The 16726-nt window shown below is 37.5% G+C and overlaps 1 protein-coding gene across 1 annotated transcript; it reads right to left on the bottom strand.

Moving 5' to 3' along the window:
- Positions 1-2368: 2368 nt before the first annotated feature.
- lrrc74b (leucine rich repeat containing 74B) lies at positions 2369-13375 on the bottom strand. Its single transcript, XM_053324651.1, is given in 11 exon segments — positions 2369-2485; positions 2590-2685; positions 3617-3695; positions 4156-4271; positions 5997-6106; positions 8156-8362; positions 9191-9323; positions 11421-11563; positions 12197-12348; positions 12606-12654; positions 13237-13375. Coding segments are annotated over 11 exon segments (1341 nt in total).
- Positions 13376-16726: the final 3351 nt, after the last annotated feature.

The following is a 16726-nucleotide window of genomic DNA, read 5'->3' as shown; positions in this document are numbered from 1 at the left end:
GTTCCTCTGGAAAGTAAAAAAAAAACTAAAAAAACTTGTCTTGACACGTAAACACGCTACTCTGGTGGTTAATGTTTAAATGCTTATCTCCTTCAACCAGTCACTCAGCTCGGCCGCGAGGTATTTAAAAAAAACACGTGACACAGTGACGCAGCACGTGGCCTAAGCAGTGATCAATCGATCAGACCTGATTAGTTGAGTGAAACTTGAGTTAATCCAGTGATATTAATATACAATGCATCATAGTAACATTTTATACACAGACTTGAGTTTAATGTAGATAACTTTTTATTTTATTACCCATAGGTTGCTTTAATCAAACTGTCTGTCTTTGTAGTGTTTTTATATAAAATGCATACCACACTGACTACAAAAAATATTTAAATGTATTTAATGTTTATTTGTATAGGGACAAGCATATATCACTATCTAACTAATGCAACACACCACAGCATTTATAGACTGAGCTAGTTTGCCATGCATGCTCATCCCTATAGACCTGTAAAATACACAGCACGCAAACCTCAACATACAGTGTTGGGGAGTAATATTTGCATGTGACAGCATCACCTTATGTAATTACAAAATAAATGTAACTGTAATCTGTTATAGTTACTGAGAAAAATGCGTAATTAAAGTACACAATTACTTAAAATGTTGATGATTACAAAGGGTGTTACATCTGAAATCAGACCTTTAAGATTTTACTAAGGAGGGGATTTTTCCCCCTTATGTTTTTATATTTAACATCTTACTAAATACACATATGGCTGTTGTTATCCATTACGTTCAAGATTTGTTTATATGTTATCAATAAATCATGATGTGGAGCACACATGGGCTTAAATGGTGTCACAGTACCAAATAAATCCATGCCAGATGTTTGACTTTTTACATAAAGTATATTTATTTTATATTCCAAAATCTACATTAACTAATGAATGCATTTTCAAATGAAATATACATTTTGCTTTATAAGAAATTACCTCCCCAACAGTTAAAAACATTTGTTAGAAAAAGTAATCAAAAAGTAATCAACTGGAATACGGTACATTACTTTGATTAAGTACTTGAAATAGTTACATTCCTTATTACATTTTAAATAGAGCAACTAGTAATCTGTAACCTATTTCCAAAGTAACCTTGCCAAAGAATGATGCAATAAAAAGTCATAAAATGACACCAGGTCAGATAACTACATGACTGTTGTTCACAGTTATGTAATCAATATTTACTTTAAATAAAGTAATATCCTAATTAACAGTGAAATGTAATAATGTGGACTGGCACTTCTTAATTAAATCAAATGATCACATTCATATATAATTATAGTGTAGTAGCTGGTCTGGTTGGTGTTAACCTTTTGCTGTTGTTGTTGGTGTTGTTTGTATAATTATAACATTCAAATCTTTATCCACAGAGAAAATAGCAACTACAGGCATTAGATACGGGAATATTTTCATGTGAAAACCCTTTTTTGAGATTAAAAGTATCACAAAAACATGACTGTTCTAAGAAAGTTCCTAGATATTGTGCTTACAGTACCTGATTTAATTACATTATATCAGTGACATAAAGATTATAAGTCAAGGGTCTAGTGGTTAGCGGTTTGTAATTCTGGGCAATATAGTGTAATAAATATATTGTAAATAAAATTGGACTGACTTGACTTAGTAACCAAGTCATAAATGTAAGATGCTATAGAAATACTAGGACAAAGCTGTTCTGTATTGCAGGGATACATTGGTGTTCTAAAATAAAAATAAAAAATTGGGGTGGAGGTGATATTTTAGGGTAAATCCAGCATATACTGCATATGTCTGAAACTTATCCAAACCCACTCCTGTAAACACGTCTCTTATCTAATAGTGGACCGTTCTTTAGAAGCTGGTTTTTCTATTAGACTAGTCATGCAGTACTTAAATCCTTTTTGTGCAACCCACTTTCACTTCTTTTCATACACAATGCGCTGCTCTCTGATCCTCTCCATCATTCTACCCACTGAAATTATATAACATCAAATCAGATTATACCTAAAAGAATCATACTCAACACCTTGTCATTGTATGCCCGTATTTAATGACTCCAGCAACACTATATTTCAAACCCATGCTGTGTACAGTTTCTTTTAGAAAATTAACAGTCTGCCTGAATTATCTTTACTCTCCATTGATTGGGTATTTGACAAGTTATATTTATTCTAAATACATGTCATACGAGGGCATATGCTCTCATTTTTTAATGACATCCTTTGAAAAATTATATCCATCCTTTTGGTTCATCTGTCGATAAAAACGTCCACAGGGCTTTGATGAGACTTCTTCCATATTTCTCTGGCATAAAAGTACAGCAATTACAGTAACACTTTTCAGGCTTTTGCTTTTCTGAATGTGCCAATTCTGCCCCCGTGATTTACTTGAAGCGCAGGGAACATTTCTTTTACTCTTGTATACAAGTCTTCAAAATCCTGGTTCACTGTGATGTCCTAGAGAGAGAGGGATACATAAAGAAGCGGGTGAATAAGTTTGCCTCCATTGCATAAAGGAGAAGATTTGTTATTCTCATAGAGGTGGAACATGTGTGACTCACAGAGAAGTTTAATGTCTCCATGGCTGAATCTGGGTTTTCCTGCACAGATTTGAGGATCCCGTAGCACCCAGCGTTCTGGATGGGGTTCCTACCCATCTGGCCAAAGACAAATTAGAAATGGAGAATATAAATAATACTACAGAGCTGTAGCGGTTGTGTTTTTGGATATGCATGTAATACAAGAAGGTGGTAGGTTTCTTTACATATTTTGGGACTTTTACTGTTACCAAAACATTTTTTTAGGATAATTCACCTGTATTAAAGTACTAAAACTAGAAAGAAAAAAAAAAGTCATCTTGTTGCTACAGATGGATGTTTGGGCTTGACTGTGCAGAATGATGTAGAGTTCTACATCAGGAGGCTGTTTTCTCAATCATTTGTTGAAAGTGGAAATTTAGTCTGTGCTCCCTGAGAATCTTATTTTTAGAGGCAGATTTATGAGCAGGATTTGTGACATCACAACTAGTTTGGAAGCCAATCCCGGTCCATATTCAATTTATACAAGTGCCATAGGGAAACTTAAATCCTTCAGTGCATAAACACTCACAATGGACTTTACAGTGAAGTAGGAGACAGTTTGTTTCCAGGAGTTAAACTTCTGAAATGAAATATGTTTGCATATTCATAGATTTTCGGAATGAGGGTGAAGGAGTAGATGCCATTGAAATGTTTTAAAGTAGTAATCATACTTTTTTTGTGTGGGGGAAAATCATCAGATACACATTATGTTTCAATACATGCCAGGAGGAGATCTTGAAGTTTCCAAAAGCGATGACACACACACACTCAAACAGCATTTTCAGTTCAGGCGAATGTAATAAAAATCAAATGCTCAAGCTGTAAATTAATTTAGTGTCTTCGTCATAATTTTTTTCTATCAGTAACTTTTTTTTTTCAGAGTCCCTGAGAGCCGTGCTTGGGTTTTGACATTATGACAAAGTACAGTGATCCATTTATTTATCCCATTTTATCCACTGATGCCCCCATTGCCTTTGAAGTTAAAACCAATCTCTTTTCAACAGCTTACATTCAGGGATTTGATTGTCTTGTTTACTTTGAGGCCCATGGCGAGGCGGACGGCTCCATCAGGGGGTATTCGATTGTTACTGTGGCGAGAGAGAGACAAAAGCATAAAACAACAACAACAAAAAAAGTGTGTTGGAGTGTGAGGGAAGCAATCATAAAGTGCTATTTTTTAAATGGTATTATTCATCCGTGAAGCACAAATGTCTTGGAATTTGTGAGGCAAACATTGTTTAACTTAAACAAGAGGCAGATACAACTGACTCACTTGAACTTCGTTTATACCGGTGGCCTCCCATTGAGAAAAAAATGGGTGCTTCATAAGATTTATTAGTAAAGTCACAAATCTGGTTGAGAAATTTAATCTCCTCAAGAATCATTTAAGAATGTTTTTTTTATCGTTATATTGCCTCACAGGTTTACCAAACAAGGAAAAGTGCAGTATCTAATTCATGAAAGAATGATCTAAACTGAACTCTGTCCCTTTTAACTCATTTACTGTAAACAAACCTGATAATCAGATACCATGATAACATCACATACCTCACATTCAACTCCTCCAAAACATTGTTCTCTTTAAGAGCCTGTCCTAAAGCAATGGCTCCTTCTTTCCCAAAGCCGTTATATGACAGATCCACACTTCTGAGGAAAATGTTTGCCTAGAGAAAAGACACAAAAGAATAAGTGTATCTTTGATAAAGTAAGATTTAGAAACTTAGCTTAACCATCTCAAATGAAATAACAAGTCAAACTTCAACAAGTTCTCTAACAAGATTAAGTCAGGAGCAGAAAAACACCTTAATTTAAAGCGAGACAGCAGCGTAGATCCTGAGGTAATAAGCCTCTCAGGATCTGAATCAATCAAACCTGTCAGTGTAGCTTACTGATCAGGGTCCCCTTGACCATCTTGGTCATTAAGATATGGAAAAGAAAACTGCTGCCGCACCGTCTGCGCTGCTGTGAGATTCTTGATGAATACCAGACCAGGGGGCTGCTTCACAAAACAAGATAAGCAAGTTAGCAGGGTTATGAAATATCTTCTTCTATTATCCACCTGGCTGGATTCTTAAATTTGATCTACAGTTTTTGTTTTTCACATTCATAACTGCATCAGTAGAATATATTATATTTTTGTCTTTATAGTCACAATACCAACTTTCCAATAATAGTGTGGAAAATCCTTCTGGCTTCACCCAAATGTTCAACACAGCCAACTAGTGCAATGTATACACTACATGTGTGCTTTTGTTCTCATCCCCCTATTTAGTATTTATAAGCAGTATATAGACATTTAAAATTTGTTATAACTAGGGCTGTCAGCGTTAATGCCTTTTTGTCCCTTCTACTCACCCGTAGACGGCTCCTCTAGCTGTAGCGCTATGCTTTGAAGTGGCCTCCTGCATGGAAAGTAAGAGAGCTACTGGACTTTTGAACGGCTTGTTTAACTTTAAAAAAACTTCGAGACGGTTCAGTTGACAAGTCAAAAGTAAAATGCAACCTGTGTCAAACGGAGTACGTCGAGTTTGAGTTAGCACCTCCACGCTAAACACCCAGGTGCAGCCAAGCAAGCCTCAGCTCCACCAAAGTACCATTTTGGAGTGTGGGAGTCGCAGCAGAGCCGTGATTGATTCCCAGTTAAGACACTCTGGTAAGAAATGCTTTATATTATGGGCTTAAAACTGCCTTGAAATGTAAAATAACAGGATTTTAAACATGCAATTCAAAACGCGATTAATCGTGATTAACTATGGAAATTCTGCCATTAATCGTTGACAGCCCTAGTTATAATACAATATAAAGTAGTGATAAGCAGCTATAAGTCAATGTCTATTAATATGTAAACATCTTACATATTATTACAACTGTGATTGTGATTCATTATCTGTTTCTACACATTATAGTGTTTGTAATAATGCCTATAAATGCTACAAAGGGTGACCTAAAAGAAAGTTTTAATACTACAACATGCAATTATATTTTAGACAACAGCATCCTTCAAACTTTGTGGCAGCAGTTTGGGGAAAGGCCTTTTCCTGTTTTTACATGATGATGTAAAAGGTACAGTAGGGTCCATAAAGAAAAAGTTTTCTCAGGATGACATCAAAGGTCTTGACTGGTCTGCACAGAGCTGAGTCTATCTGACACTTGTGAGATGATCTGGTCTGTGGGCTGAGCTTTATCGCCCAACATCCAACCTCACTGATTCCAATATGACTGATTCAGTGTTATGGGTTTTTTTATCTGATGGATTAATACTGAGACACTGAGAGCTAAGAAAGTGTCCTGGTCTAATAACTCGTCACTGTATTATCTAGATCTTCTTATGTCTTGCATGAGTTAAAAACTAATAAAAGTGTTCAAACATGGATTTCCATGTGTATTACCCCAAGTCCGTTGGCCAACATCACTGCTCCTCTCCCTCGAATGCAGTTCCAGGCCAGACTTAATGATCTTAACCCTGTGTTTTCTGACACAGCGTCCCCGAGGAGTTGCCCTTAGGATGAGAGAGAAATAAGAAAATGCCATAGCAGTCAGTTAAATACAAGTTAGGATTGTATTTTTGATTATTTATAAAAAAACACAAACACAAAAGTCATCAATATATCATTCACGATAGTTTATTTAAAGCCTCTATAAATCATTATTATTGTCATTTTGTAACAGCAAGTGAGTTTTGTAAAAAATAAAAAAGCTCATATGCAGACTGGTTTTCTAAATTTCAGAATGACAGATATTTTAGAAGTAAGGAAGTAGTTGTAATGACAAAAACTCATTTCATCTGTCTGCGATGTATTTCTGTTGGTGTTTCATGACCTAAAAGCCTTACTTAAGAGAAAGATCCTTATCCTCATCTCACCCACTTTATTGGATAAGAAAGTGCATGGCATTCAGCGGGAACATAATCATAGAAAAAGACACTCTTACTGTGTTTGGTTGAAAAAGCAATAATGCCATATAGCATGACTGTCAGTGTTTGATTGGTATACTTTTCTTTCAGGGAGCTACTATATGGAAGAGTGCACTCAAAATTCACAAGGATGTCCTTTGATATTTCCGCAATGGAGAAAACAAGAATCGAATATGTGGGGATGAATTATAGCCGCACGCATGGCACTGAAACATGGCGGTTTCCCCATTTTCACTGACAGATTTATTTTCAATTACCTATATCATATGCTCAGTGCATCCTGGTCTGCCATTCTTCCACAAGGTGCCTGTCACAGAGCTCATCCACATGATAATAAAAAGAGGTTTTAATGAAGGCAAATGTTCTTGACCTTTGAATGCCACAGTCTGCTGCCGGCTGCTGTCCTTTGACTACTTATAAAAAAAAAATAAGGCTACAACATTAACGCACACCTGTAATGGTTTATATCAGAATGGATTTTATAGTAGAGGTCAAAAAATGTAACAATAGTTGATACCAGTAATTTCACATAATCATAATGATTAACAATTCAGCACTCTCCAGACATATGGGCAATTTTGCAGGGCTTTGCATTCAATTATTTATATTTTTTATACTATTTAATCAGATATTCATGCTTATTGCTGCTTTTCAACAACATTTTGTATGTGCAATGGTGACAGTCATGGCAATTATCTGCAGACACTAATCTTAAATTGGAGAGTAGTTTATTATACCATTCCAAGTCTAAATAATATCAAATGGACAAAAGTATGTGGACAGTTTATATATGTCATATCTGTAATACTTTTGATTTTGTATGTTTTTGTTCTGTTGCTGTTTGGACATTAGGCACTTAAGTTACAAGGCAAATGTTGATGTCACAGTGTACAGTTACATTTTAGGCAATAGAGAGCTCCCAGCTTTGTCCCTTTTCTGTCCCCCATGAACATACAAAATTGTTTCCCTAGTTTGGTGTGGAAGAACTTGACTGGCCTACAGAAAGCCCTGACTTCAACCCCATTCAGCCAGGTCTTATCTCTCAACATCAGTGGCTGATCTCACTAATGCTCTTGTTGCTGAATGGGAGCAAATCCCTGCTGCCAGGTCTCAAAATCTTGTGGAAAGCCTGAAACCAGAAAAATGGATGCTGTCATAGCGTCGGATTAATGTCTAATCACATATGGGTTTAATGCTCCAGTGTCCTCATACTTTGTTCAACTGTCCACATGCTCTTGGCCATTTAGTGTGAATATTAGAAGTTTGACATCATTCACAAGACTTTATTTTTTTTTTCTACATTGCTAAAAGGAAATTGAAGTGCCAAAAGCAAAGTGCCTGTTGTAAAATATCAAGTGAGAGAGAACAGAAACTTAAAGAAACTGGACTGGACTGGACTCAATAATGTTCTCATTCCTCACATCACTTTAGTGGCGCCACATATATTACTTAGGTCCTGAAGTTCAGTTACCTAGTGCTACTAATGGAAAATGTGTGAAAATATGTATCAGTGTAAATCTTTAATATCAACTTAATAAAAATGGAACCCACGGATACTGGGTCATTCTTCAAAAGGCAAAGGTCTCACAAAAAGTATGAGATTGTTACTCTGTAGAGTTTATTACCATGCTATACCTGCACGCTCTCCAAGAGCGTTGTAGCTGAGGTTGAGATGCTGCAGCTTGGTGTTGGTGATGAGGGCCAGCTTGAGGTGCTCAGCTGCCTGATCTGTGAAATGATTTCCTGATAGGTTGAGGCTGACCAGGGTTCCATTCTCCTTAAGCATCCCGGCTATGGCTTTGGCACCATAATCCCCAAGCCTGTTGTCTGATAGGTCCACCTCTGAGATGAACACACAAATACACAGTGGGGTCAAAGGTGGTGCATGGTGGAAAAGAAGCCTGAGAAATGAGGCCTGTATATCCACATAAGTAGACTTTACAAATAAACAATCATCCACAATTCTTGGTCACCCCCTTCCTACCCTGCTTCATTGAATCTAAAGTTCTGCTTTATCAAAAGACTGAATATTGTTGAGATAACTTTCACGAACCAACCTAATTGTAAATCTGAACAGTTCAAAAGAAGTTCTTTCCCCAAGGCGTTTTTTGCTCTTGAATAATACACCTTTTGAATTTTTAAGGTACTTTCTGTTTTTTTAAACCACTTGAATATTGTCAAGTTACTAAGCACTGTTATTTTAATGGAAATAAAAAATCACTCAATTCAAACCTTTTAGAGGTCTCATTTGTTGTGTACGTGTTTGCCTTTGAAAATTTCATGACAGCTAAATGTCTGCTGCGACATCAGCGAAATACACACTCGCAACTAATCTGTTATATATTCATAAAATTGGATTACCACTGAAAGTTGAATAGTGGCGCATGACTAAAGATGTTAAAAATAATGTCAGCCCAAAAGAGCCGGCATGACTCACAGGACTCATTCTCCATAGATCCTCCCATAGGTTCCTGAACTGCACGCATGACTGACATTTAACAAATATTTAACAGATGTTAAACCATGTGCTGTGGCATATAATTGGGGTGAGAGTGGCATACGAGTGGGAGTGGGAGGGAGGGAGGGAGCACTTTTGCTAGATGGACATGAGATGGAGCGAGGGGAGAGGAAGAGAAAATATGTGCATGCTTGAATGCCTGATAAAACCACCTGTAATGTAACAATTTTCCTTTAACATCTCGGCGATAGCAGCTCCACCCATTCCTTCCATCCAATTATCTCGCAGGTTCAGCCTCAGTATTGAAGTGTTGGTTACCAGGGGAACCGCCAGTGCTTTGGTACCCTGCAAAACACACAACCCCACCACCCCCAAAGTGACATTCTTCTGTTTGTTCACTGCAGTATATTTTCTTATCTGCATTCCAGTTAAAAGAGTAGATGTACTGATGCAGATTGGCGGAGAGAAAGAGAGAGAGGAAGAGAGGAATGTTAAACCTGTTTGAGACAAATGAAGCAGAATGGAGCTGTGTGGAGGCGTGGGTCAGAAATGAAGCTCACAGAACATGAAAATTATAGTTTCTAGCACAGCTAATGAGAAAGTTGAGTGCATGAAGCCTTATGTTAACTTGATCTTTTAAAAAAAAAATAGGAAAGCAGCCCCATCATAGGTTGCTCTGCTCTTTGCATGTGTATGTGTATGTGTATGTGTATGTGTGTGTGAGAGAGAGAGAGAGAGAGAGAGAGAGAGAGAGATAGAGCATAGTATCTTTCTGTAAGATTTGAGGAAGCCTATCAGTCTGCAGGACATTCAATAAATAGCCTTTAGCAACTGCACTTACTTCCTTCACTTGTACTCTGTGTTCAACATATAAAGACTTACTTAAAATCCAATTCAGTTCGTCTGAATGATGTTCCTGAACTAGAAATCTCAGGAGATGGCTTGTTAAGGAATGGATTTACTTTTACAACTATCATTTACAGCGTTATGGACCAGCGGAAGCCGGCACAAATGTCAAACTGTGTTAATGAAAGCTACAGGAGGAAGTACAATTGTGCATCGATTAACTGTTAAAAACATCTCTAATTGTTATTGACTGCTGGGATACAATTTAGCTGCAGTATTTAACTGTGAAAATATTATAGATATCCATTTTCACAAATGCCTCTTCCTGGGGTATAAAATGCTTTATAATTATGCTCTAATTATCAACTTAAACGTGCTACATGTAAGAACTGTGAAGTGATTTACATGTATCAGTTGTTTTCTATTGCCAATGAGTGACTGGATTGTAACATAACTTTAAAAATGAAATGAGACCTTCCCTGACATTTTCAGTTGCCTGTAACAGCCTGTGGACTGATTCCTATGTGAAGGACTTGGGCTGGTTTTTCTAAGAAGATGTGATGTTTTGTGCACTTGAGTGGCTTTGTGTGCTCTGTGAGTGACTTGCCTCTTAATGCAAAGCATGTGATATATTTTGTGATATTTTGGTTTTAGCTGGCTAATGTTAGCGCTGCTGCTCACTCAAACTGAAGGACTGTGAGCACACCAGTGTCATTAATGAGAAGGAATTTCTGATTTTCACATACTGCGCCTTTAAGTTAAAGTATTTAAAATGAATTTCCTGCTTAGTTTAACATCCAAAAAGTATCCTAGCTTATGTACTGTATGTGTACATTTCTGATTATATGAGAGCGCAAACATTTAGACACATTATTGATTTTGTGTCTTAAGCTCACTATGAACAAATAATGAATGCTAATTAAAGCTGTCATTTAGGAAAAAACATATTTACCCACCGGAAAAAACATATTTACCAACTGGAAAATCAAAATTCAGATCTGCATAATGAACCGCCCTCATTAGTGTAAATCAATACCAGCAGCCTGGCTTCTATTTGAAGAGGTGAAGACTCTCCACTTGAATGTGTTCTAGTAAGAAGACTCGTGCAATTTTATATGTTAGGTGTTCTGCAAAGATATGTACATTCATGATCTAGTTTCTTGGAGAGGACTGAAAACTCCTTGAAGCACAGCTGTGTTAGACTTAATACAGCTGTACTCAGACTTCCTCATGATCAACGTACTTCCCCTGGAGGAGAATGTGACTTTGAATTAATGAGTCATTTGGTGAACAAAGGACTGGGCTAATCTAAAACAGTGTTAGGTCTAGTCTTATTAATGAATATGTTTAGCTTTTGCTAAAGCTCACCACATGGAACTTTAAATCACATGTGGTAGCTGATGTGAGCACATCTCCACTGCTGGGATGTTCAAACATTTGCACATCCTTTGCAGGAAGGCAGGTTCAATTTGAGTACCTTCCCCCAGGTGAACGCTGATCAGACAAGTGAAAGAAGTGAAGAGAAGCACTGTTCTTGCATACTATTAAATCAGCCGAGAAAGCCGAGACACATAGTCTAACTTTTGATTACAATACCTGAGGCCCCAGACCTTGATGCATCATGGCCAACTCGCTGTTTTGCATATGCTGCAGGAAATATGAGACAGGCACTACCTGTAACATTTCACACGCCTCCATGTAGCTCGTCTGCCCTGTGGGGTCATATGCCTCCTCCTTATCTGCAACATAAATAAAGACACTATGGTGTCTGCTACAATTGTTCGCTATCAATACCTCTTTGAAAAAGGAAAAATGTGGCACATTCCCCAGAGGAAGACCTTTTGAGTGTGATATTGAAAAGTCCCTTGTGGCTGATTTCGCCCTGTCAGGGGAGCTCATTCATACCAGATGGTTTTCACTTCTGGTGAAAAGAAAGCCTGACACAAAGACTGAGATGGAATCATTAAGATGCAGAACAGAGCTCTACATGTGTGGGCGGGCGCATGTAGGAGTTTCTGTTTTGCTTTTTTTTTTTCTTTCTTTTTTGAAATCATTTAGAGAGTGAGAAGATGGAATAAGGCAAAAGAAAAAACACATTAACAGATGGGGTGGCAGGAGGGCTTTGCCTGATCAATGCTTGTTCTGATCAAATTATGATTCAAGTCAAAATACCTTGTTCTGTTGGAGCCAATAACATTTTATACAGATAATTACAGAGGATGAAATGGATTATTTTAAATCAAGCCAATTCTTCCATAAGAGGGAACATCACACCTTTTATAATAACATGTAATGACTTTCCCACCCTATTCTCATCATCCATATTCACCCCATTCTATTCTCTCTGCTTTTCTATCTAAAAACAACTATACCTCCAAGCTCCAAATCTGTGTCATATTCTTCAGAGATCACATACTCCTCTCCTCTCAGCTCCTCCTCTTCAGTCTCCTCCTCCTCCTCCTCCTCTTCCTCCTCTTCACCCTCTCTTTCACCTCCGTCTAGCACGTTTCTGTCAGGGCTGGAGCATTGGTCCTTTAGCCCACGCATGTCAACCTCTGTCGGCTCCGTTCTTTGCTGGATGGAGAATGAGAAAGTAAGACATCATAAGGAAGTCAAACCTGGCTGCTGAGGAGATTTAATGGATTTGCTTCCAGGAGAATAAAGCTTATACCTTATAACTGAGTCTATTAATGTGAATAGACTATTTTAACTTGTGTCTTTTTTGTCGTTCTAGTCTCTGCAACTTCTTCACTTCCCTCCCACTATCTTTCCACCTCCCTTTAACCTCCTGTACCAGAGGCTGTTTTCACTTGTCTTTCTTACCCTTTATCTCAAGGCTTGTTCACTATGTCTCAGCTACACTTATCATACAATATAATGTTATTTTCAGGACAGATCAGACTTTTAAAAATACTGTTTACATTTGACATTTGAGTGGAGTTACACATGTTCCAGGGCACTTGTGTGGAAAAGTTAAATCCAAAGAGTTTTTTGTATTAGAATGTGCACAATACGCACTGCTTTACACTTTATTCCTCTAAATTACTATGGGGTATGCAGCCCTGTGATTACACCGCATACAAGTGTAATTAAAATTCACTTTTTAGGTTGAGACTTTGTGTGTCCTCTGTTAAATAAATTCATGAGTACATAGGTCAAAAGAGCACTCCATAAAAAAGAAAATAGCAGGTCTTTAGTCTGTATTTTTAAGCCTGTAATGCCTTGCCTTGAGCAAGGAAGGTGCTCAGACGTGCATGGAGATGATGCTGTGCTTAAGAACCCCATTTCTAAAGCCAAATAAAGACCTGTCCCTCTCCTGTGCCTCATTTAAACTCAGGCTCCATAAAGCATTTCATTAATTCCTGCATGTCTCCCGTCTCCTACCTGGTTGTTCACACTTTCCTTAGTTCACTTTAGAGTTTTCAGAGTTGGCTAGATGGTTGACTTCCTACCTTCCCCAGCTGTAGCTTCTCACTTTCTGTCTCTGCATCACTGTCTTCCAGCACAGAAGGCAGCAGCGTCTCCTCAGCCAGCTTCTTCCCATGAACCATTTCTTCGACACCGTAGAGCCAGCTGAGGAGTGTGATATTTTTCTTGTCTTGATTCGGAAAGCACACTCTAATTTGAGTGAAATCACAGCACTGCAATTGACAGGAAGGTATATTTGTGCAACTGATCTTGCTCACTAGGAGGGTCAAACTTCCACAATGAGGATCGTGTCTCAGGACTAATTGGAAAGGCCACTGCTCCACTACATGACAGCCAGTCACCAATCAGAGTCCTTGTGTAAAGTTTACATGGCTTGTTTTGTTGACAGGTTGCCATGGTGCCAAGAGATATGTCAGTAGGAGTGCCGACTCTCAGAGCCATGACGACCAGCACTTACAGAGGCAGGAGGAAGAGTGAAAGCAAAATGCTTGTTTGCTGTAACTGTTTTTCATAGAAAAAAGAAAAAAAACCCTATATCAACAGCTAAATGTGACCATCAAACTAAAATGCATTGACATTAAACACATCCTGCTGCAGGAAGAAATCATTTCAGTCCTGCTTTTCTCTCATATAAACAAGAAAAAACAACCAAGCAACTGTGTTGACATATTCTGTAAATGTTTCTCTTTATTTGTAAGTAAATGCAAAGTCCTTCCAGTTAATGCATTAAAATGGAATATCCTCAATCAATTACACAACAAAGGTCATTATAGCAGAGGCTGATTGGATCAAAGTTGTTCATAGCAGCAGCGATATGCAAACACAGAAAAAAGAAACCCTCGAGAATGTTTTTTTTTTTCCTTTTTTTCCTTTTTTTTTTTAACCATCCGAAGCCCTGTGAAAAAGGCTGGATAACCTCACAATACAGTCTCACTGACTGACACAGTGCTGGTAAATAGACAGAGCTTTTTAAATATGAACAGGAGACAGGAGATCACCATGCATTTATTTAATGCTGCTGTTTTCATCCCCATACCTAAAGGATATGAGAGACATCACAGAGTAGGCCTTTTTTTGTTCTTTTTAAATCAAGCAGAATCATAGTGCTCATTTACATAATCAAAATACATTCTTAGAAAAGATCCAAGTGGTACTCTTTATATTTTATACTTTGTCTTTGAATATATATATATATAGAAGCTATATATAGAAGCTATATCTTGTATCAATTGTTTTCCTGTTGCACATTTTACATCACAGACATTTTCTTGACGGCTCTCATTCCAATTAAACAAAATCTGTTTAAACAAATTGTACAGAGGAGACATTCATCCAAAATGAATAACAATGGGGACAATGGGAATCGCCCATAGTCTCCCGGCAGTAAAAACAGTTGACTTGGAAAAAAACAAAATATGAACAAAGAAACAATAACAAAAAAAAATTCTTGGCAGCTGTTAGGAACGTTTGAAAACCACATTGAAATCATGCTGACAGTTATCTTTAATTTGAATCAAAGACAAAGAAAGGGAACAAACAAGACTCAGAAGCTGACAAGAAAAGCCACAAGTTACTGCAGAGTGGGTGATTAATAAACATATGTGACCCCTGCACCAAAATTCAAATTATAACCTTGACTCATTGGAAAGCAGCAAATGACCACAGTGGCAGCGTGATTGCCTCTCATCTTTGAATTTGAATAAAACAAAAAAAAAACTTCACTGCAACATAAAAGTAGAAGTGAACTGCCGATATCAAAACTAAAAGCCATGTGGGCAATTTCCATTCAATTCTCAGACTTGAGTGACTCACAGCGCAACAAATTCATGCTTATTTTAAAATCTGACATGTTCGAAAGGTAACAGATGACAGGCAGATTAAAAACCTATTTAGCCATTGTGCAGAGCACACCTGAGCACATGCATGTTAACGCCCACTCATATAGAGATGAACACAGTTATGGTTTCTATGGCACATGCACGCTTGCACGCTGATGCTACACAAACAGGTGTCAGGTCACAGTGAGAGGGTGGCATGTGAGCCGTGGGTTAGCACAGTCATGCAGAGACAAATGAGAAAATGAACGTATGTAGGCAGAGGCAGAGTTAATGTAAGGCAAAAGGCAGAGGAGTCATGGTTATTGATAAAATTCAACAGCTGCAAAGGTGACGATTGGGTCGACTTGGTGACGGCCATCAAATTAGATCTGGTTGAAAAAAATATCTTTTTGCTTAAATGAACAATATATTGTTATAGAAAGTAAGATGAGATTGATAGAACTCCAATGTAAAATATGAAGCTACAGCCATCAGTTGATTAGCTTAGCTTAGCATAAAGACGTTGTAGTTTCATGGGGGTAATGTGCCGCACTATCTTTTGGCCAGGGCTTCTCTTTCCAAGGCCAAGAAACTTTGGATAATTTCCTCTTGTTCTCAGTCTTTGCTACTGTGTCTGTTACTGTACAAACATGGCATTAGTATTCTTGTCATCCAACTCTCAGCAAGAGAGTGTATTTCCCAAAATGTTTAACTATTCCTTTAACCATTGATTTAATCATTTAAATCTTTTTTAAAAATCATTTTACAACACACTTTTCCTCCATCATGATTATATGATTTTTAGGCATCACACACAAATCAGTTTTCTTTGATTATAGTCAACACATCTATAATTGAATATTTTAAAGTGTGAGAGCCACACTGTTTTATTAGCTAATGAATAGACTTCATTTTACTAGGTACTGACTCAGGTGGAGATTTCCTTTTTAGTGGCTGCCCTCCACATTCCTAAGCAGCCGCTGTGGGTCAGGCAAGCTCCAGCTGGGACACACAAGATTATAATGTTATGAGAGAAAGGACAGGCCACTAAAAAGAGAGCTGGCACAAAGGCTGATGCATTTTGATGGATTGCCAATGAACAGCTAGATAACATGTTTGTTGAGGCTGTGACAGAATCGCTGTTTTCATAATTCATCAACAATCAGTCAACACGGCAGCAAATATATCTTTCAGTTTTTCTATCTGCATGCCTGTACATCTTTTACTTATCTCTCCTTTGCTAACTTTGTCTGAAGCTACAGCCTTTCATATCAGTAAAAAGACAGCCTGAACAGATTTGACCAGGTCTGATTCTCACCTGAAACAATACTGTCCCCTTATTCCATTCTTCATAAAGGTCCGTGAGTTTGTTATCAATGCCACTCATTTCTTTGCAAATATAAAACCTCAGTAAAAGCCTTTTAACTGTAACAATAACACATAGTATATTATATTTCTTGAGTATATTCTTGTCTTGGTCATGCATTCACAATGAGGCAGGTCATTACACTAGGTGCACACATTATGAATCAAAATGGTCAATTATAATTTTTGGAAGTATCATCAACAAGCAAAACAGATTCTCAGAGAACAGAACATTTCCAACTTGCTACAGACAAATCGCAGAGCCCAACAGAAACATTAATGTGGTATAAA

This window comes from Scomber japonicus, chromosome 9 (assembly GCF_027409825.1).
Source record: "Scomber japonicus isolate fScoJap1 chromosome 9, fScoJap1.pri, whole genome shotgun sequence".
NCBI lineage: Eukaryota > Metazoa > Chordata > Actinopteri > Scombriformes > Scombridae > Scomber > Scomber japonicus.
This window is presented reverse-complemented; position numbering and strand designations above follow the sequence as displayed.